We start from the raw sequence: 24,417 nt of genomic DNA, 5'->3' as shown, positions 1-24,417 counted from the left end.
TTTCTCTCATTTCACTCATACACCATCTGCATCTCTATCACAGGCTGTTGGGCTTACATTAGCGACCAGCAGGACTGCCATGACGACCGTTGCGTGGTTACCACCACGCCGTCACAGATCCAGAACGGCACCTACAGATTCTGCTGCTGCAGCACCAACATGTGCAACGTCAACTTCACGGAGAACTGGGTGCCGAGCCCCACCAGCACCACCACCCGTAAGTCATTCAAACACTAAATGCTAGAGCTGATCTGCATTCGAAACGACCACGCCCCAGTCTGAGGGGCAATGTTCGTATTAGATTGCTGTGGCTAAGCAGAACCGGTCCTGCAGGATTCACGGTCATCTCTGTGATGTTCTTATATTAAGAGATCTGCTCTTTACAGTCTTCACATGTGATATTTGAAACTTAATCACAAAATGCTGTTATTTAACTAATAGAAATGTCATATTTAGGACATCTGTACATTCTGAATATTTAAAATCATCTTTGCATCTTCTTAGTAACATCTTTAATATTGTCATGATTTAAGCACTTTTTTGCTATAGACCACATTGCAAGATAAACACTGGTCCAGGAGCACTTCCAGCTTCAGTTTTTATTTATTTAATATTATTTTTTATTTAATCTTACATGTATAATAAAATGTTTAAGATATTCGTTAAAATTTTGATTTGTTTATAAATGTTCTGTTAGTTGTGTTTTGCTCAAACATTTGTGTAGTTTTAAAAAACTGAAACAGATAGTTCTTCTGGACCAGCATTGAATCATTGTTTTTTACGTCTATAGTTCCTAGTTAATCACAGATGGGCATTTTTTAAATCATATAATACAAAAGTACCTTTTTAATCATCTGCGGAATATTGTACACATACGGCCCTTTCTATCTATGCCTGATGCTGAAAGGCTTATTCACTTCTTTATAACATCTAGGCTTGATTACTGCAATTATATATGGAGGTTGCAATATATGTAAAACTCTGTTGCGTGTGTATTGACTGACACGTCTTCACGAGACCACATTTCTCCTGTACTTTCTCAGCTACACTGGCTTCCAGTACGATCTGGGATTGATTTTAAAGTTAAAACTTGTCTTAACTTATGGGCTGGCACCAGAATGTATTTGTAACCTGGTTACACTGTCAACACTAGGGATGTCACGGTACCATAAACATATCTTATGGTACTATACCTTGTGAAGTATCATGATACCAAGTACTACTGCGATGATGTGTCATGTACATAATTAAAATCTACAAAATAGACCAAAACCATGTTGTATTTAGTGAACTGTATTATACTGCATACTACAAAATTTGTAGAATTATCTGTAGTAATTGGATAAGTTTTAGCAAATACTGGTATATACTATAATATTTACTGTGGTAATATTTAAAAACACTAGTTTCTAGTAATTTTAGCAACGTTTACTGTAGTTACTACTAAAGAAGTTTTTTTTAAACATTGGAACTAATTCAATCAATTTGCGAAAAATTGCACACAAATTCTAAACAATGCTTTTAAAGGAAAATGTAAGTCTTGACTAAAACGGCCAGTAGGTGGCGTACATTTTTGTGTGTGTCAGTGAATCATTGAACCAACTCGTTTAAAAAAGCTGATTCATTCAAGAACGAAGCAAGTGTCATGATGAATGATTCACTGAAAAGTGTTCAAATGAACAATAATAAAGTCCTTTTTCATCTTTTCTAATTATTTTACATAAAGCTTATAATTGGGAAATATCCACAACGCGGTAATATTATATATATGTGTGTTTCAAAGATGAAAACATTATGCAATGTTTGAAAAAACAGGAAATCTTTAAGTATGTTTAAATGCTTTGGGTATTATCCCCCTCAATTTTCTAATTTGATATTCCGTTCATACCTGCAACTCGCCGTTTTTTGGCGAAAATTTGTATCCAAATATGGCATTCTTGTGAATCGTATAGATCCGAAGAGTTTTTACACAGGACTACGAAAAGACTACAATATAAAACAGTGACAGGAAATACAATACAAACTTAAAGTCTAAACTAAGAGGGGAAGCACAGACTGCATCGTGACAGAGACACCTCCCTAGGAGCGGATTCCAGAAGCTCCTAAGAATCAAAAAGTTCAGGTGGGTGGTGGAGCGGAGGCGGAACAAGGGGCGGGACAAGGGGTCAGGGCCATGTATTGGAGAGGGTCTGGAGTCCAGGGCAGAGTTCGCGGAGCAGGGGGCAGAACCAACTGACCAGGGGCAGAGGCCAGGGCGAAGCTGGAGGCATTGCTGGCAGAGAAGGGGTCGGAGTCGGAAGAGCAGGAGGTGGAGTCCAGGGCGTAGCTGGAGGCGGAGCCGGCAGAGCATGAGGTGGAACTGGGTCAGCTGAAGGCTGCGGCCACGGAGGAGTCCGCAGAACTGAAGGCGGGGACCAGAGTTTAGCCATGGTGGAGTCAGCAGAGCTGAGGGCGAGAACCAGAGCAGAGCCAGAGGTGGAGCTGATGGAACTGGAGGCGGCAGCCAGGGTGGAGTTAGCAGCTTAGTGGGTGGCCAGTAGTGTTGGGTCGTTCGTGAATGATTCGCTCATTTTGAACGAATCTTAAATGTGACTCGGGAAGAACGAGTCGTCATGGGAAGTGATTTGTTCAGTCGCGCGTGCGCATTGCTCCGCAAATGCAATCAGATCCGGAAAGAGAATTGATTTGCTCACCTCTCGAGTCTTCGGGTTCGAGTCGTTCGTTCATCACGTGACATCCCTGCACGCTAAACAAATGCAGTCAGAGCCGGAAAGAGAATTGATTAGTTCACCTCTCAAGTCTTCGGGTTCGAGTCGTTCGTTCATCACGTGACATCCCTGCACGCTAAACAAATGCAGTCAGAGCCGGAAAGAGAATTGATTAGTTCACCTCTCGAGTCTTCGGGTTTGAGAGTTTGGTTCATCACGTGACATCCCTGCACGCTAAACAAATGCAGTCAGAGCCGGAAAGAGAATTGATTAGTTCACCTCCCGAGTCTTCGGGTTCGAATCGTTCGGTCTTTTGTAATGTGATGTGACAGCTTTAGACAGAGAAATTAGCTAATTTACAACCTTCCTAACAAACTGGTGCATAGCCTAGCTTTAGTGTTTGTCTATTGATAGACAAAGACAGTGAAATGACAAATTAATCAAGATAAGAGGTGAGGTGAGGTAATCATAGACTAAATACCAAGGTAAACAAGTAACAATCTTTTCTGTTTATTATAGCATTATAGTTTTGTATTGGTTGTAATGTGATCAACGTTTGCATAAGTAGTAGATTTGTTAGGAAAGTGACATGTAACATTTTAATTATACTTTGCTAAAATGAACGAAAGGAACTATATGACTCGAAAAAAGATTTGTTCATTTTGCTGAACGAGACTCAAAGGTGCGAGTCAATAAAATGATCCGAACTTCCCATCACTAGTGGCCAGAGCAGGACCAGGAACAGGGCTGACTGAGCTGGAGGCGGTGGTCATGGTGGTGGTGGCATAGCATAGTACAGTGACCATAGCAGATGCAGAGCGGGTGGAGTAGATTTCCATCAGATTCTTGGGCTTGACTTGGCTCAGAAACGGACTCTTAAACTTGACTTGACTCGAGCAGATTCCTGTGGTTGACTTGGCTCAGGAGTGGAGTCATGGACTGGAATTGGTTAAGGAACGGGCTCTTGGTCTTGAATAGACTCAAGAGCAGACTCTTGGGTTAAACTAGACTCTGGTTCATGGATTGAAGTCTTCTGGGAAGACCAAGGAACAGGAGCGTAGACCACACACACACACCACAGAGCTTTAGCCACCACAGAAAGCACATTAGACAGGCAACACACCTCTACAATCTCCTGTTGTAGTGGCTGAAGACCTTGTTGTGTCGGTCATAACGGCAGAAGGCTCTGGCATGGCGAACATCTTGACTGCTGACATTGGCTCTGGTGGGGCAGCCATCTTGACTGCTGACACTGGCTCTGGCGTGGTGACTATCTTGACTGCTGACACTAGCTCTGGTATAGCGGGCACTTTACGAGCAGGCTTTTGGTGTGTTTGGCATCTTGCGAGGGGGTTCTGTACTAGTGGCCATCAGCACGGGGCTAGCCAACATCATTGTGGGGTACACAGATTTCCACAACTGGCCCAACTCCTAGGCCTGAGGCCTACTGCCCCCCTCCCAAACATTTTTTTTATGGAAAGCTCCCTCCCTCCATCTCCCCCACAGTAAATGGGGACCCAACCGTCAACAAGGCGTAACCCAAACATTAAACTATCGACCCTCGAGGACCATCATGGGTAAATTTGTCTTTGAGTGCTTGATTCAATCCATAATAAATCCGGGAGATTAGCAATGTTAAAAAAATCCTGAATGTGGTCCTCGAGGGAGTACTTACCCTGCCGCATGGAGACGTGTCTGACTGCTGGATCCATAGTTTGGTAAATCGTTCTGTATCATTGGGCAGGCGAGGAAGTGGATACATGTGCAGCAAGGATTTATTTAAAAAAAACAAAGTACAAAATAATAAAAGAACAAAGAAACAAGGAACTAAAGTAATCAAAAGAAAACTGCGCAAACACTGGGAACAAGACCAAACATTCAAAGACTCATGCTCCACAAAGAACACTCTAGGGTTTAAATACACTGAGAACTAATAATGTTACAAGAAACACCTTAGAGAAACAATTAACAAAAGCCAATAAACAAAAGAACTACAAAAGACTACAACATGAAACAGAAAATGCATTATAAACTAAAAGTCCAAACTAACAGGGGTAACACAGACTGAATCGTGACAGTATGATCATCTTGTTTATTTTGTTATACATATTATTGTTAAGAAAACAAGCATATTTACCTGCTCTGGTGAGAGTCTGTTCCTCAGTCTGTTAACAATAAAGTCGAAAAACATGCTAGTCATGCACTCCCCTATTAAAGACGTGTCTATAACATTTTATATTAATACTTAAATATCAAAATATATCAAAATTGAACAAACACCCGCAGAAAAAATTAACAGACCATTTCAGAGACCATTTTTCAGATTTTAAAAGGTATTATTTCTAGCTATGTGCATAGGTAAATCGATCATTTTTGTTTCATTCTTTGAACTACTAAATTTTTTTTTTATTTAAATTAAAATTAAATTTTCTGCAGGAAAACTGCACAAACAGGTGAAAATAACAGAAGAAAATGCTCTGTATTTTTCTACATGTATTTAGAAGTATTTAGAAATATATATATAATTTATAAAATTATTCTTATGTGATAACCTCGATTTTGTATCATAGTTCGTCTCTCAGTTTTTCACATTGCTCTTGGATGACTTTGTGTCAGTCCTGAGGTTTAATTTTGTTGAAATTCAACAGACACTGGCCTGGAATGGCCACAATACATCTTGAAATCTTCTTTTTTTCTGCGACTGTAATCCAAAGACATTTTATTTGGACCAAATGATGGTGAAATAAGGTCCAGTGCTGCCATAAGCTTTTAAAAACTAAGCTTAAATTTTTACCCACCATGAGTGGCTGTTTAAGTGCTCAGACTCTGTCATTAGTCTATTTTAAGCTCTCAGATCCACAGGTTGGTCTCAACGCATTGAAAATATATCACATTAGGACTGCAGTAACAGGAGAAGAATTCACAGTCCATGTATCTCACAAGATCAGACATGCAAAAATCACCGGATTAAAGCGTGAAAATCCCCCATGTTTTTACAGCGTCCCTGATATGATAATATAGTTGAACGGTATGCATTTGAATATAATTAAAAGGTTTAGATCAAAGTTGTCAGACATCAGCCCATCCAACAAAGCTTCACTTCAATTATGCCAACACTAACAATAAAAAAGCATTCTTAAAATCACTTTTATTACAGTGACCACTTATCTGAATGTCAGGGTACCTGTGTATGGGTGACTGTGTTCCTGGAGCTGAGAGTAAACAGTGGCAATGATTTTAATACATCCATCTTCGTCTGAAGAAAAAGACTGTGTTAAATTATGGGATTGAGGCTATTTGTCTGACTGATTTTTATAAATCATACTATGTGGTTTGGCCTCTGGTAGTTATTGTTATATTTGCTTCTACTAACTACTGTATCGACTTTGCCCTGCCTGACATGGAACAGCAGATGAAAAGACTCAATAGTCTGATGGTTTTATTGACTTAATAGTCGATAGAAGGTCAGTGTCCCCTTGACCGCAAGGTCTCGGTAATGCTTGCATTTTGAAAAATAAAGGCCCACAGGTCATTGTAAAGTTGTTCTGTCTTGGATTGCTAAACTTTTTCGAATGGCATATACTTTATTGACTCTTGCTGCGGTTTATGTGTATTGAATACATATTAAAGCGTCAACTCTGGCTAATGGTTGTTTAAACATTACCCAGAATGCAAAAATGGGCAATTCCAGCCTTACGGATGTGACATTTGCAGTCAAATTTTGAAATATATGCTCTCTGAGAATGTATTTATTACCGATGTATTGAACCATCTGTTAATGGTTTATCTGTTTTCTTTGTGACAGAATAGCACACGTTTTTGATAGACAACATACTTAGGCTTTCTGTGAATTTAAATGTAAAAACCAAAAGCAATAATACCCAACAAATGAAGAAGGGATTGCTCTTGGTAGAACATGAAATAGTTCTTATATTTTAATTTTCATGTGCCCAGTTATGAGGAATATGAACCATAATGGATGTGACAATTCTGAAAGGGGGACTTACTTGACTATCAGAATTCCTCTAGTGTTTTTGAATTCATAGGTCAATGTGTAGGTTACAAATAGCATTTTTGTGTTATAGCTTAAGTCTTCTGACAATAATAGCTTCTCTTCTGAAATACGCTATACCAACCGAGCTACATGAGCAGCTTTTCTTTCTTTGTTCAGTCTTATTCAGTCACTCAGTCTTTCAGTTCTTTATCTGATTTTGTGAGTTGCCTTTGAGAGAGTCTGTAAAGAAAGTGCCGGATGACCCTGCTGATGGAATGGAGCTCAGTCACACCGAATACGCAATCGAACAATGCAGTGAAAAAAATCAACGTCTGTCAGACGTAGCAGGAGCATGTGATTAGCGGGCAGCTTTACTGCTCAAACCCTCTTTTCAGTAAGATTCAGTAAGAAAGTCCCTCTCACTCTTTCTCATTTTATTTCAACAAGTTTTCAGAGTTCTTAGATGAAGAACCTTGGGCAGAGTTTTTATTTAGAGAATAAGGATGAAAAAATAAAGCTTGGGCCTTTTTTAAGCCCATGCTTAATGAATGCATAACTCTAAAGCTTGACCCTGGAAATCAACTTTACACAACGGGATTTAGATGAATCTGTCAAGAACGGATGAGAGTGTGAATTTATTAATGCGTGGAAGGAGGCCCTGTGATTAGCTGTGTGCAGTGTTGGGTAAGTTACTCTGAGAAAGTAATTAATTACTAGTTACTCATTACATATTCAATAGTGTAATAAGATTACTGTCCAAATTACTCTGTCCAAAAAGTATTTAGTTACTCATTACTAATTACTTTCTATATCCTACATCGACCTTGATTAGTTAAGTGATTCAAGGATAGACATGAAACGGCTTATTTTATTCATTCAAATAAATAATATTATTAACTGACCAAAGTATTACAAATGTGAGCACAGATTTTAAAGTAAGACTTTGAATTTTGATGTCAATTACACTATTGCACACGCATATATTTCTCAAAGTATTTAGTTTAATTACATCAAAAGTAACTGTAATTAAATTACAGAAAACATATGAGTAATCCCTTACTTTACTTTTTCAAGGGAAAAGTAATTAAAATACAGTAACTAATTACTTAGTAACTAGTTACACCCAACACTGGCTGTGTGTCAGTGTGAAGAGCCCACAGAATTTTAGAACTAAAGACTCAATCATCCAGTCGTCTTTCATCTTTCGCTTGTTGCTAGTTGCTAGGCAGAGTGCTCTTGCACCTTCTGCATTCTCGGATGGCACTGAAACATTCATGCCCATACCCCCTGTTAGTCAAACCCTTTTTTATTTGATGCTGTATTGCGGCAGGGTGCTCACAGAGGCCGCATACAAACCCCGCGCATTGGCGGCTCTGTCTGCGGACATGCCGGAGGCAGGAGGCATCAGCATTATCGGCAGTCTGCAGCACATTCAAATAGAATCTGCAGCCTTGTGTAAAATGTAGCACTTGTGTCTCACATGGAAACTGGTATTGATGGATGACCTCTGTTCAGGCCAACTCTCCTCACACACACGTTTCTCATGTGTTTTTCTTAAAGTACGAGGCAGCCGACGCTCTTGCTTGTTTTAACAATCCATTAAACAATATTTTCACCACTCTGACAAAGAATTGCCAGCAACGGATTTATTATTCTGTGAATGCAAGAGGTTTTTTATAGATAATTGAGAGATTAGGACATTTTTCCTCGGCAAACTCTGTGCATTTGCATTCATTTGTTGAGCTACTGCTGTGGTGACTCATTTGTTTTTCGAAACCAATTTATGGAAGCTTTTCAGCCTCACTAAAACATTGCACAACAACAACACTCAAAAATAAGGCGTAAACAGGATTTTTGCAGAAAAGCAATTTATTGATAAAGCCATAGGCTGAAAGGAGAAATTATTTCACCTTTAATCCTGTAGAGGAGCAGACCTGTAAACATTCTCTACGATCATGCTGTGATTTAAATAGAAAGACATTGTTTTCCAAAATAAAAAAAAATATTTTAAATGCTTTCCGGTCTCTGTAGTGTGAGAGACACTACCAATGTTGGGACAATCTAGTTGACTAAAAAGAACAGAAGGTACAAAAACATGCTAATACAACCTTTATTTCGATTTTGATTATAGCATAAGGCGTATCAAACATGCTCTTTGGCTTCATCATAGAGATTTGGAGATATGTGTGATATTTGTGTGTTTGAGAGGGTGTGTGCTTACCTGCTGACTGTGGTGAGCAATGAGCCTGTTGTGTCTGCCAGCTGTTTTGACATCAAAGTACACTGTAACCGCACACAAAAAGTGACGTCATGGGACAGAAAACAAAACTCACCAACTAATAAGATACAGGATTGCCCAGAATTGGAATTTCAGGAAGTTGTTGAGCTGTAACTATGTTGTTTGCGTTTGAGTTCAAATAATTAATGTAAAAGATAATAGATATTAACATGCATCCCCACTGTTACAATGATTGGGTAGGGAACGCAAAAACATCTCGAAAAGGGTATTTTAGGAAGCTTAAGAAACAAGTTGTGGTAGAGTTGATGTCAGGATTATTTGTTGGTCAGCAATATGCTATTGCGATGCTATGCTAATTTAAGAATAAGATTGTGGTCCTGCTGTGACTGAAATACCTGCCCAGAGGCGTTGCAAACATGGCCGCCAAGTGGAACGACTTCTGTAAACGGACTTAATTAATTTGGCAATCGGTAACTAAATGGGAATGTGTTTTTATTGTACTTTCAAACATTGAAACAGTAGCTTCACAAGATTCAAGACACTCAGAATGTAAGACAATCCTAAATAAAAGTACAATCAATTAAAAAAAATAGTTAAGTACTAGGGATATTGAAGAAAAAAGAAAGAAAAAATGCAATAACTAAAGCATACTAAAGTGGTACATTAGGGTTAAACAATGGTATTGTTTAATTCATAAAAATTAGCATGTCAGTCTCATGGCGATTCAGTAATGCGAACTACAACTATAGTATACAGTCACTTTTGGACATCAACAAACGATGTTCCAACATAGTTTTAGATCATCCTTTCAACTTCAGCGAACTCCCGCTGGAGCTACTGAGATCACTGCGGTCAAGCGGATCACTCGCATCGACCGGAAGTGCTCGCCGTCGGCGTCGAGACCGTAAACAAAGACAGGGAAAGTGTGGAGGGCTGTGTGCTAAGCTAAGGCTAAACCCACATCGACCAGCTCTGCCCAGCATTTTCCTTGGCAATGTATGGTCTCTAATGAACAAAATGGACGAAATAAAGATCTGGGACCTCACACAGAAATGGCTTATGGACTGTAAAGTTATGTTCTTCACCTAAACATGGCTCTGCAACGATGTCCCAAACAGCGTGGTGCATATGGATGGACGCTCCTTCTTCAGGGCTGACAGAGTAGCAGCAGCCTCTGGTAAAAACAAGGGTGGTGGAGTATGCATTTATGTAAACAAATCACGGTGCACAGACTCTGTCATTGTTGATACCTACTGCTCTGCTGATCTGGAGTTCCTGATTATCAGGTGCAGGGCATTCTATCTACCACGTGAGTTTACTTGCATTGTTGCTGCTGCAGTTTATGTACCTCCGGACGCTAATGCTAAAGTGGCTATGAAAGAACTTTGTGATGCTATTAGCAAATTACAAACCTTGCACCCAGATGGAGCCTTTATTGTTGCTGGGGACTTCAATCACTGCACTTTAAGATATTTTCTCCCTAAATTTTACCAAAATGTCTCCTGCACTACAAGGGGACACAAAACACCTACCACGTTTGCCTACCACGTTTAAACTAATGTGACTGATGCCTACAAAGTCACACCCCTCCCCCACCTGGGTCAGTCTGACCACCTCTCTTTGTTCCTGCTCCCCAAGTATACCCCGGTCATCAAATGTGTGAAACCTACAAAAAGGACTGTTAAAATCTGTCTGGAAGGTGCTGACTCCACTTTTCAACATCAATTCCAGCACACAGACTGGAGTGAGTTTGCTTCCCAGGCCACCACAAACTCTCAGATTAACATTGACACTTACACCAACTCTGTCTTGGAGCACATCAACAGATGTGTGGGCAGGGTGAACACACACACACAAAAAAAAATCCCCAATCAGAAGCCCTGGATAAACAGAGAGGTTCGCGCCTCCTACTCAAAGCAAGAAATGCAGCCTTCAGGTCTGGAGACCGGGAGGCTTACAGCTCAGCCAGAGCTAATCAGAAGAAGGGTATCTGCCAGGCCAAACTCACACATAAACAGAGGATTGAAGAACACTTCAATTTTTCAGACCCCCGGCATATGTGGCAAGGCATACAATCTATCACAGATAACAAACCACCTAATACTGTGCCCGCCTCCAGCTCTGCCTCCCTCCCCGACGAGCTCAATCACTTTTGTGCTAGTTTTGATCAAAATAATAATGAGATCTCACTTAAAGCTGAGCATCAACCCAGTGAACTGCCTCACACACTCTCCACATCAGATGTTTACTCTACTCTGCGTAAGGTGAATGCACAGAAGGCAGCTGGTCCTGACGGAAAACCTGGTCGTGTGCTTAAAGCCTGTGCGGAGCAGCTGGCTGAGGTCTTCACAGACATTTTCAATCTGTCCCTGGCCCAAACAACTGTCCCCACTATCTTCAAAACCTCCACCATCGTACCAGTACCGAAACACTCCACTGCCTCGGTCCCTAACGACTTGCGTCCTGTTGCACTCAACCCCATCGTTGCCAAGTGCTTTGAGAGGCTGGTTGCATCCCACTTAAAATCCTGTCTCCCTGCTACACTAGACCCATTTCAATTTGCCTATTGCCGCAATAGGTCAACAGAGGACGCCATCTCAACGGCACTTCACTCTACCCTCACCCACCTGGACAGTCAAAACAAACATGTGAGAATGCTGTTTATAGATTTCAGTTCTGCATTTAATACTGTAATCCCCTCCAAGCTGATCTCCAAGCTCAGCCAGCTTGGAATCAGCACACCCATCTGCAGTTGGATTCTAGATTTTCTGACTAACAGACCTCAGTCTGTTAAATTAGATTACCTCTCCCCCTCCATCATCACCCTGAACACCGGCGTACCACAGGGCTGCAGTACAGTCCTCTCCTGTACTCCCTATTCACCCATGACTGCATTCCTGTTTATGGCTCCAACCATACCATAATCAAATTTGCAGATGACACCACGGTGTAGGTCTGATCAAAGATGATGATGAGTCTGCCTACAGGGATGAAGTGCAGCACCTGGCTGTGTGGTGTGCCACCAACAATCTAGAACTAAACACCCAGAAGACAAAGGAGATCATTGTGGACATCAGGCGGACGAGGAGTCATGCACACACATCCATCTACATCAACGGAGCTGTAGTGGAGTGTGTGTCGAGTTTCAATTTCCTTGTCATCCACATCTCTGATGACCTCACCTGGTCCTATAACACCTCCACCCTGGTCAAAAAGGCACAGCAGCGCCTTTACTTCTTAAGGAGCCATTGAGAGCATATTCACAAACTGCATCTCAGTATGGTACAGCAATTGCTCCGCATCTGACCGCAAAGCACTCCAGCAGGTGGTGAAAACCGCTCAACGGATCACCGGCACCCAATTAACTTCCATTGAGAACATCCATCACAAGCGCTATCTGGGTAGGGCAAGAAACATCATCAAAGATGGCTCTCACCCTAACCATGGACTTTTCACCCTCCTTCCATCTGGTAGGCGTTACAGGAGCCTACGCTCTCGGACTAGCAGGCTCAGGAAGAGCTTCTTCCCCGAGGCCGTGACCCTTCTGAACGCCACTCCACCAATCTAACAGGCACCTGCTTTTCTTACTGCACTGGTAAAAGTACTTACATACATGTATTTGCACTACTCATATTTTACACAAACTGCACACTGTTCTAGCTATCAAAGCACAGTAAACTTTTCTATAAAAATATCATTGCACTACTGTTATTTTGCATATAATACATTTTAACAATACTTTTGCACACTCATCCCACTGTATTTATTATCATAATGTACATACAATCCCTACACTGCATTCCTATTTACAGTTGAAAGAAAAAGTATGTGAACCCTTTGGGCTTACTTGGATTTCTTCATAAATTGGTCATAAAATGTGATCTGATCTTCATCTAAGTCACAACAATAGAGAAACACAGTCTGTTTAAACTAATACCGCACAAACATTATACGTTTTCATGTTTTTATTGAACACAACATGTAAACATTCATAGTGCAGGGTGGAAAAAGTATGTGAAACCCTAGGCTAATGACTTCTCCAAGAGCTAATTGGAGCCAGGAGTCAGCCAACCTGGGGTCCAATCAATGTGATGAGATTGGATGTGTTGATTAAAGCTGGCCTGTCCAATAAAAAACACACCAGTTTTGAGTTTGCTGTTCTGAAGAAGCGTTGTCTGATGTGAACCATGCCTCGCACAAAAGAGCTTACAGAAGACCTACGATCAAGAATTGTTGACTTACATAAAGCTGGAAAGGGCTACAAAAGTATATCTAAAAGCCTTGATGTCCATGTGTCCACGGTAAGACAGATTGTCTACAAATGGAGAAAGTTCAGCACTGTTGCTACACTCCCTAGGCGTTGTCGTCCTGTAAAGATGACTGCAAGAGCACAGCGCAGAATGCTCAATGAGGTGAAGAAGAATCCTAGAGTGTCAGCTAAACACTTACAGAAATCTCTGGCACATGCTAACATTTTTGTTGACAAATCTACAATAAGGAAAACATTAAACAAGAATGGACTTCATGGGAGGACACCACAGAGGAAGCCAGTGCTGTCCAAAAAAAACATTGCAGCACGTTTGAAGTTTGCAAAAGAGCACCTGGATGTTCCACAGCACTACTGGCAAAACATTCTGTTGACAGATGAAACCAAAATTGAGTTGTTTGAAAAGAACACACAACGCTATGTGTGGAGAACAAAAGGCACAGCACACCAACATCAAAACCTCATCCCAACTGTGAAATATGGTGGAGGGGGCATCATGGTTTGGGGCTGCTTTGCTGCCTCAGGCCCTGGACGGATTACTGTCATCGATGGAAAAATGAATTCCAAAGTTTATCAAGACATTTTGCAGGAAAACTTAAGACAATCTGTCCGCCAACTGAAGCTTAACAGAGGATGGACGATGCAACAGGACAGCGACCCAAAGCATAGAAGTAAATCTACAACAGAATGGCTTCAACAGAAGAAAATATGCCTTCTGGAGTGGCCCAGTCAGAGTCCTGACTTCAACCCGATTGAGATGCTGTGGCATGACCTCAAGAGAGCGATTCACACCAGACATCCCAAGAATATAGCTGAACTGAAACACTTTTGTAAAGAGGAATGGTCCAAAATTTCTCCTGACCGTTGTGCAGGTCTGATCTGCAACTATAGGAAACGTTTGGTTGAGGTTATTGCTGCAAAAGGAGGGTCAACCAGTTATTAAAGCCAAAGGTTCACATACTTTTTCCACCCTGCACTATGAATGTTTACATGTTGTGTTCAATAAAAACATCAAAACGCATAATGTTTGTGCGGTATTAATTTAAGCAGACTGTTTTTCTCTATTGTTGTGACTTAGATGAAGATCAGAACACATTTTATGACCAATTTATGAAGAAATCCAAGTAAGCCCAAAGGGTTCACATACTTTTTCTTTCAACTGTATATTCTGTATATACTCTGCTCAATACTGTATATAGCAACTCCACTGTACATTCTGTAAATCATAGCTTCACGAACTCTGCACTTCTGGTTACATGCTAACTGCATTTCATTAGCTCTGTACTTGTACTCTGCATAATGACAATAAAGTTGAATGTAATCTAATCACTGCTAACTGCTATCTGTTTAATGAGCCCTTCTCATTTTAATACTAATACTAACTTTTTTTTGTCTTTCTTCCTGTAAAGCTGCTTTTCAACAATGAAGCATTGTGAAAAGCGCTATGTAAATAAAACTGAATTTAATTTAATAAATGTATAACCGGCTCATTTTGGAAATAGTGTAATTTACTTGAAACTTCTGTCAGACTAATGCAACCATGTAAAATATGATATTGATTTTTATATGCAGAGGGAATGGATTTTTTTATTTTAAAATGCAAAACCTTTGCAAATTTTAAAGCAATCTTTTCTCATCACACTAAACGTCTGTTGTCTGCAGAAGGCTGCACATCTTTGGGCCACTTTTGAGCCGGTCTCTAAGGTTGTACACCATGTCTATTGTGAGCTGTGCACCTGCTGGAAAACAATCCTCTCCTCTCATTTAGATGGTCGGTGCAGACTCGGTGCTGAACATCGTGTACGTGTGAGGAGACTCGGATCGATCCGACATAGATTAACCTTGGCAGCTGTTTTAATTGCACAGGGGGAATGATCTCCCACATACAGTACACTACTACACACCTCCTCCTCTCACCTTCCCCTTAACTCTCACTTCCACTCCCTTCCCCCAGGCCATAACTTAACATGTCTGCTTTCCTGTCTCAGGTACGGTGCTCTATGCACCTTTCTGATCTGGTTTCATAGGTGCACAGCATAAATAAGGCTTGTCTAAATTCTCTGCTTTCTAGTGGCACACCGTTGTAGTTTATGTTGTTGCTTGTTTTCCTCAGCCAATGTTCTTGTTAAAGCGGCCGTGCAACGTTGCATTTTGACTTCTTTACAATGTTCAACAATGTCTTCTCATGCTTAACATGGTCAACTTGTCAAAAATGAGTTGGGCGTATTACGTAGTATTTCTGTGGTCGATACACTCCCCCAGCGATCTTACAGGTTTCTGAAAGCTTTTTTAGAAGATATAAAACAGTTTCTTAGCAATTTTTCTTAGTCCATTATTGGACAATTCTCCCGGAAAAGCGGCTCACTCACTCGGCCGCAAGGAGAGCAGGAGAAAGAGCATGCCCTGATGTCATTTTCACTTGTGTGCAGGAGAGAGAGTATACATTCTTGAAGTTCAAGTGCTTGTTTGTTCACTGCATTTGGGTGATGAATGTTATATAAACTGTGGATATAACACTGGATTTGGAGATCGTTTGAAACTGATATATGGAGCCGTCCCAGCTCTAAAATATGCCAGACATGAACCGCATATGGTGAGTGAAACAGATATCTTTTTTATGTAGACAATGGGTGCGGAAGTGCTCTAGTTCAGCCTACCCCTCCCCCCAGCACGCGCCATATGCTTTCGGAAATAATCGTACAGCTGCATCTATCTTTTATAAATGTGATCAAACTAAATACTCTTCGAAGATACGAAGTATGCAAAACTACTCTATAGGTACACAAGATTAATATGAGATTGGCACAAACCGTGTGTGTTACGGCCGCTTAAATAAAAAAGAAACCATAATATCAAACAAAATAAACAAAAAGTTTATATTAAAGCAATGCACAACCAGAGTGTGTGTGTACAATGGATTTTTATCATCTTGTTCGATTTTTCTCTCTTCCCTGTGAGTCTCTGAAGTGCGTTCATGACCATATAGTGCTCTTGTGGTGCATGCATGAGGCCAGGCGTGTACGATATGCAGCGTTCGCCACACAGCCCAGATGCGTAAGTGTTGTGGTGCTCTTATGAAGATGCGTCGTAGACTGATAGAGAAGAGAAGAATATTGTTTATTAAAGTCAAATGGTTTCTTTTGCATACATAATATATTCTTGTTGCTTCATAAAAATTAAATTGAACCACTATAATCAGATGGACAATTTTAGCAATGTCTTTAAGACTTTTCTGGACCTTGACAGTGAGAATTACCACGTTCTCTATGAGGAGGCATATCAAAAATATCTTTATTTGTGTTCCGAAGACGGAGGGAGTTCTTAAAACGTGAAGAAAACGTGTAAAAAATGAAATTTCCTTTAAATTTCCCATTACAGGTCAAAGTTCACCAAAAAATGAGAATTGATAATTTCCCCTCCCTCATGTCATTCTCAGCATAGCAAAAAATTGAAGATGGCTTCCATTGTATGGACACAAAACCATTGAGACATTTTTGAAAATATGTCAGAAATAAGTCATAAACAGATTTTGAACGACATGAGAGAGAATAGATATATATGGGTAGATATCGGATGAATCATAAATGTGTCCTATGTGTGACTGTAAAATTTAGAAAACAAACTATTAATATTATATTGTTTACATTGTTAATATTTACATTTATCATATAAATTGCGATTTATTTTCATTGTTTGTTTGTTTTTTGTCAAACCATAGGACAAATTTGCATATTAGTCTGTCAACAACCCATATATATATATATATAGATATAACAGATATATATATTGCAATTTTCAGTTTGAATTACATAAAACACAATTCATTACAATATCTGTGCATATGTATAGTCAGCCTAGTGTCGACACGTCTTGATAAAATGTGTTACTTGAATGGATTGTAAGTTGCTTGAGACAAAAGTATCTGTCATATGTATAAATATAAATGTTTGTATGTATTGCAGGTGCATGTTGATGTATGTTGAGGCACATATGTGACACGTTTGCGTGTGTTTGGAGCCTGAGCATGTGTCGAGATGGCAGAGCGCCGGAAATGTACCTGCCGTCACCATGACTCACCTTGACTTAATAACAAACAGAAGTCAACAGCTACAGGACTGTCTCATTATCATATAAGATTCCTGAAGAGGGACTTTGAGAATTAGATTTTCTTTTTGTGTAGAGAATCGTGTATTCAAATGTGCCTTTGGCAGGAACAAATGAACAGAATGAGTGTTTAACGTTTTTCTGGATGATAGAAAATTATAGAGATATAGTGTTCTGCTTTCACCCACTAAAATGCTCATTAACTGAACACAATCTATAAGAGCATGCAAACGCAGGCGTGAAGGCCTGACCAGACACTGAATGGTTGGTACATGGCTTCTTGCTTACAGTGATGGAAAGAAACTTCCAAAAGTCAATAGAAGTCCCTTTAGATGTCTGTGTTATTGTACCAGATGTGGAGTTACCACTTGGGATCCATTTGGGTACTGTGACCACAAATGTATGCCTTTTTTAAAATAAATAAACACTGTGTGAAATTGGAGCATTAGTGTAGAGTACTTTTCTGAGTGATATAAACACGCACGTACACGAATATAGAGGAGACAGTGTGACATAGTCCGAACAGGATGAAATGTTCTCTTTTTGTCAGACTAATTCAGCCGGAGAAACATGGCCTTCAATTTAATTGATGGGATAAGGACTGCTGTCATAGTGCTGGGCTGAGATAACCGGGCTGCGTCTCTGATTCATGGCTGTGTCATCACTCTCTCCAGCGGGGACCCCAGATGTTCAAAAGGTTCAAGGTCACATATGTGCAATCTGCTGTGAGAAACCTGAGTTGACCCTATGCATCGGTCTACAAACATCTAGACGTTCAACAGACCCGTAGCGTATGATCTAAACCAGGAAGTTTAAAATGGGCATTTAATTAATTTCAGTGAGGGCTTTAGTTCAGTGTTTTAATTTGTCACTGATGGGATGTCCATTTCGTAACCTGATCGTTCTTTTGTTTCTTCTGCATTTTATTCCCTAATTTATTGAAATCTTTATTAGGGGTGACAAAATACACCAGTATTGACAATTCAATTAACATTTATTTGTATAGTGCTTTTTTACAATGTTGCATTGTTTAAAAGAAATCAACAAAAATATAGGACATATAGGTAACATTTTTGGTAAAATACATGACATTTTTGCCCTAATTGTCCTCATAGAACAACTGTAAACTAAGCAACTGTGACATTAAAGTCAAAAATTTAAATTCTGTCATCATGTACCCACCCTTGAGTTCTTCCAAATCCATATGAATTTCTTTCTACCAATGAACATAGAGAAAGATATTTGTATGCTTGGAACCAAACAGTTCTTGGCTACCACAGTATGATATATTACAATGGTAGTCAAAAGTATCATAGAACTGTTTGCTTTCCTACACGCTTCAAAATATTTTCTTTGTGTTCAACAAATCAAAGAAATGTATAAAGCGATGGTGCCCAAGAACTGTTTGGTTACAAGCATTCTTCCAAATATCTTCCTCTGTGTTCAAAATAAATGTATACAGATTTGGAACAACTTGAGGGTGAGTAAATGATGACAGATTGTTTTGCGGGTGAACTGTTCCTTAAATAACCGATTATCTATATTTTGTTCACATTTTATATAAATTATAAAAAATTGACTGCAATGATATATGAGCCATAAATTCAATACAGCATTGTGTAACATTTACACTGTGGCACAGTTAGCAGAAATGTGTGTAGACTCTAGGCTGTCTGAAACGGCTCCCTATCTCCTAAATAGTGCACTATATCGGGTGTCCGCCATTTTGTTGTGGTGTCCGAAACCTGAGTGAACTACTTCATTCCCTACTTTCATCCACCCTTTTTACCAACAATGCACTCTTATTTTGAGTGTACATCCAAAATAAATTCAGTGATTAGTTTTCTTAATATCAACCAGTAACACAATAGTGTTTTACGCTGTACTGATAAAAACTGCAGAAATTGCAGTCGGGCGATCTGATTAGAGGAAATTCCACAATTGCTTTCTGAAAGCATGTGCAGTACACATCAGTCTATGGGTGTAGGGACTGTGGGTAGTCTGTGAAGTGTCAAGCTACAGTGTTACCCCCGGTGCTGTGTTTCACTTAATTCACTCTTTGTAACTCAATGCTTGACAACTTTAAACTACTTCACCTCTTACCCCGTTCCTCATACTCTCTCATTCTCACGCACCACAGAATATGTTGTGTTGGTCCTCACAAATAGATGCTAATACACCATACTGTCATTCACACTAGGTTGACTATATTAACCAGTATGATTACCTTGGACTAAACCAGTCCCTGGAACAAGAGAAGCTCTTATTCCCGTATTTGTGTGGCACAGGGGGATCAGGGTGGGTGTGGACATTGTTTAAATGCAGATACTCTTGCAGCATAGTCATATAATCAGCTTTTCCTCTCTCTCCCAAACTCAGTGTCCTGATTCCAGACATGTTCTAAATCATAATGACTGACATTAAAAAACGGTTTCAGATCAGCACATGAGTGAATGGTCACACCCACATCATTGTGTAATCTCCTTCATTGTGACGCACGTATGTAAATGAGTCTGGCTCACACTGCTGTTTTTTGTCACTATTCTTCTTATTTAGAAAATCCATTGGCTCTCGGTGAGATTATTTGTAAAAGTGGTCTGAATTGCAGTGGGCTCAGACAGCCAGGAATTACTCAGCAGTCAAAAATAAACGAAGAAAGAGGGATGCTGTTCCTAAATAATTAGTGATGAGAGGATTAAAGCCATATGGGATGAGAAAGAAAAAGATGCAGGGTGAAAAAAGAGGCCAGGATGTGAATGTGTTAGAAAGGACTAGGTTATCCACAGAGGAAGTACCTTTTTGACTCGCACGCTGCCAAACTGCCAACTGCCGGAAAGTGTGTTCCTGATAGGATGACACAGCATCAAAGACCTTCTGTACAGCTACTGTTACTAAGACGAGAAAAGCCAAAGTGGAAAAGACTCAGTGTGCCACTGGAACCTGATATTCCTGATTTATCTGGAATTCAACCATCCGTTCATTTTGATGATTGATACGCAAATTTTTAAATGAATTATTTGCATTTCACAGAGAAAATTCACTGAATTTTCAGTTCGATCAGTTTGTCGGCAGACAAATGCTTTTAGATATAAGCCAAGATGTTTGTGCTTCATGCAAAACTCCTCCTAGGTTTTTGTGTATCTGTAGAAATTAAAGGGATACTGCACCCAAATTTAAAAATTCTCTCACCGTTTATTCACCGTGATGTCGGTCAAAACCTTTATATGAGTCTTTCTTCTGTGGAACTCAAAATAAGATATTTTGAGAAATGTCTATGTGGTTGTGTGTCAATGGAAGTCAATAGAAGAAAGTGTTGTTTACTTTACCAACACTCTTCAATAGAAGAAAAAAGAAATTCACACCAGTTTGGAGTGACATGAGGGTGAATAAATTATAAAAAAATAAAAATTGTACGGGAACCATCCCTTAAAATTCCCCAAGAGTCTGCTTCAGGTTGGCAGATTGTGGATGCATCATTTTATGGTGCTGAAAAGCTGTCTGGCAGTGAATAAACATCTGCTCATTTCCTTTAATGAATTTATTCATTAGCGCTGCCTCTTTTAACCTTAACCTTTACACAGTCAATAGCAAGAGTGTTTGGAGACCTGAAAATGAGTTTGCTGAAAGAAACTGTAATGAAAGGACAGTGCTGCTTAAATTACCTTGTAAACTTCATTCAAATCAAGTGCAATGCAACACATAACATCACAAATCACTGATGAAAACTGGAAATATTCTTTTGCAGCATAAAAATTCAGACTGTGTGAAGTGTGATTTTTGTCTCTGAGATTAAGAATGTCAGAATTCAATTTTAATGCACCTCTGGCTATTTATGTGCTTTAATGAAAAAAGCAATTCATTACAAGAAAAGCAACAATTGTTTCATGTCACACTGGAACAGTGGAACTAACATTTATGAACATTTATGAGCACACTTTATTTTCTAAAGAAATATTATCATGGGTTAGAGTTGCTTAAAACACCTCAAGGTTTGTTTTAAAAAATATGTATATGTATAATATATAAATATATATATATATATATATATATATATATATATATAAGAGTATAGTATATAGAAATAAAGAAAAACACACTTGTGTTCTCACATAAAGTAAGTGCTGATATTAATAGTACTTAAAAGCAGTTTGAAGAGCCATTTCACATGGCTGGCAGATGACTGTTGTTTTCTCTTTTCCGGCATCCAGCACTGAAAGCTGAATGTAGGGCAGAGAATTCCCACGGAGAGACTTTTGTTGTCCTTAGCAGTGGCAGATTCAGGTAGTGATGTTAAGTCCTGTTGAGGTAATGGTTCCATGAAAGGCTTTCCGAATGATTGAATCCCCGGTGTCTACGCGCCTGCGGTCTGTAAAAGTCTCCCACCCATGGGCCTCATATTATGAATGTAATAATCATATTATGAATGTAATAAATATCTAAGATGTCACTGCTTGTCTGTTGGAAAATACAATTGATCTTAACATGAAAAGGATGATGTTTAGTTCCCAGGTGGGAAATGATTTACGCTAATCACAACTATTTAAAATGATTTTTGTGGAAGTCTTGCACATTGGAGACTTGATTTATACTCTTTATGAATTTTAATGAATAAACTAATCTGTTTCAAAAACTTAACATGGAGTGATTGTGATGGACTGTGTTTAGTTATGGATCAGCGAAACAAATAGGAAGACAAAACACAATCATAGACTTTTGGGTCAAGATCATAACCAAAAAAATCTCCGGCATTAGTGTGGAAGTGTCTCTTAGTTGTTTAGCTTCAGTTCATAATTTGTTTATTTGCCTTAAATGACTTTTAATCTGCAATGATGTGTGTCATGACAGAACACAGGATAGACCCAAATGCGGGGGTAAGAATATTTATTAAGCAATGTACAGACAATAATGCACTAGTGTCCAACTGGTGAATGTCCCCGTCCAAAGCGGTGATAGTCCTGGTCAACAGATACCAGCAGATATGGTGAGAGTGACGTCTTTAACTCGGGTCGAGTAATAGTCCAAAGGAGCGTCAACAGGAGCTGGAGGACAATGCCAGGGGAGATAAGACACAACAGGATGCAAGCCACCAGATGACCTTCCTTAGTAGTGAGATGCGGAAGGGTGGAGAGAATGCTAGGAATACTGTGACAAAAACATCAGGCTTGACAGACAAGACAGGATAATTACAAGACTTCAATAGGTGAGCCACAGCAACACCCAGGTCAGTCTGAACTGGCAAAATGCAATGGTCAGACAACGGTCAAGAGATACTGAGGCATAATATAGGAAAACATAACAAGGGTAAATGGCTAGCAGGTGCGGGAGAAGTAATGAGCTAATTGAGAGATTGTAAACAGGTGTGTATGCATGAGTGGAAAATCACTTGTATTGCGGAAACCTAAGAGAACACGGGGGCGAGGAGAGTGACGCAGGCACTGAGCACGTGGTCAGCGAGTAACCAGCCTCATGCTCAACAAAAACAACACACCCATGTGTAGAAGATGTCCCGACGCGATCTGGGTCGTGACAGATGTGGGTACGTGCATAACAAGTTTGCACACCAATTAGGTAATTTGGGGCTCTTTGTCATTGGACATATTATATTCTACATTCAGTGCACTATATTCCAAATCATCTGGTGCTGTACATACAGTAGCTTTAACTGTAAACTTTTCCTTTCAAATATTTTTAAGTTGTGCATTACAGTAACTTTTGACTTGATAAAGGAGGATGTGAAATAAAATTCTGATTAATATCCAGTCACACTAAGTCTAAGGGCTTTTGCTTGCTTTTCCTCTGTGAGCTTTTAACCTTCACCTTAAAAAGCTCATCTCCATTGTCTCCTTTCTTTCCAAACAGACCATTTAGAAAAGACTAAAATTAGTTGACAGACTTGTTAAAAAAAGTTCACCAAAAAGTGAATATTCTGCAATCATTTAATCATCATCATGTCATTCCAAACCAGTATTACTCTCTTCTGCAAAACACAGAAGATATTTGAAAGAATGTTGGTTTCGTGCTGATGCAGGAAGAACATGTTGGTAAACAGAGAAACTGAAAAGAAGCTTAGCTTTTGGTTAAGCTAACCCAAAAAACTCTGTGGAGGCATGTACCATGTCAACTAACTCCTTTAAAATCAAATGCCAGTTTTAAGTTGACATTGTGCTTATTTAATGTACTTAATGATATTTTAACAAAATATTGGAATTATTCATGACCAACTCTAAGTCAACTACTGAGTAAGCTTGATTCTCCCCAGAATTACACATAAAAATGCATTTTTGACTCATCTTCATTATTGTGCAAACAGGGTCAATTTTTACCAGAGCAAACACAAATCACCTGAACAATGAGTGTGTTTACGTGCGGACACGAGAAGAGATTTAAATATACAGATCCTGACCGATTTCCTGTGGCATTTTTAAGTACTAGACGGACTATTGATGGTGACGTCACTGTACGCGAGAAACATGGCAAGTCTCAAATTTCCATTTAAATGCGGTTTTCTGCGTAGCCAGTTTATTGATATGCATGCAAACATGTGAAAACAGGATTCTTATATAAGCTGATTTTTTATAGATATCCGTTGATTCTGTGCATGTAAACGGACTCAACTCTATTTTTTACTGCAAAACAACATCAATCATACTTAAATTTGTTAAACCTAACTATCTAAATATCCCATCAGCTTACTTTATTAACCAAACATAAATAACAAAACATTCACGTGCAAGGGCTTATGGTATTCTAACTGCAATTTGAACTGATTATTTTAAGTTCATTAGATTTATATTTGTATGTTTGTGTATGTATAGCATTTAATGATACAATACTCCAACATTTCAAAGAATAGTAGAGCATTAGCCTTGTACCTGTGAATAACACAAAATAGTAATTTCATGGTGTAGAGCAGGGTTCCTCAACTCTTACCCTGGAGGTCCGGAGCACTGCATAGTTTAGCTCCAACCATGATCAAACTTGCCTACCTCTGATTTTCTACTGATCCTGAACACCTTGATTAGCTTGCTCAGGTGTGTTTGATCAGGGCTGGAGCTAAACTCTGCAGTGCTCCGGACCTCCAGGGTAAGAGTTGAGGAACCCTGGT

The 24,417-nt window shown here is 39.4% G+C and overlaps 1 protein-coding gene across 2 annotated transcripts in view; it reads left to right on the top strand.

Annotated features, from left to right (window-relative positions):
- The window catches only part of bmpr2b (bone morphogenetic protein receptor, type II b (serine/threonine kinase)), an 80,815-nt gene that overhangs the window by 38,288 nt on the left and 18,110 nt on the right, over positions 1 to 24,417 (top strand). For both annotated transcript variants that reach the window (XM_056754415.1, XM_056754414.1), the window contains exon 3: positions 44 to 217. In XM_056754415.1, coding sequence (XP_056610393.1) covers positions 44 to 217 — 174 coding nt within the window. The remainder of the gene's footprint in view (positions 1 to 43; positions 218 to 24,417) is intronic.

Source organism: Triplophysa dalaica, chromosome 8, assembly GCF_015846415.1.
Source record: "Triplophysa dalaica isolate WHDGS20190420 chromosome 8, ASM1584641v1, whole genome shotgun sequence".
Classification (NCBI taxonomy): Eukaryota; Metazoa; Chordata; class Actinopteri; order Cypriniformes; family Nemacheilidae; genus Triplophysa; species Triplophysa dalaica.
This window is presented reverse-complemented; position numbering and strand designations above follow the sequence as displayed.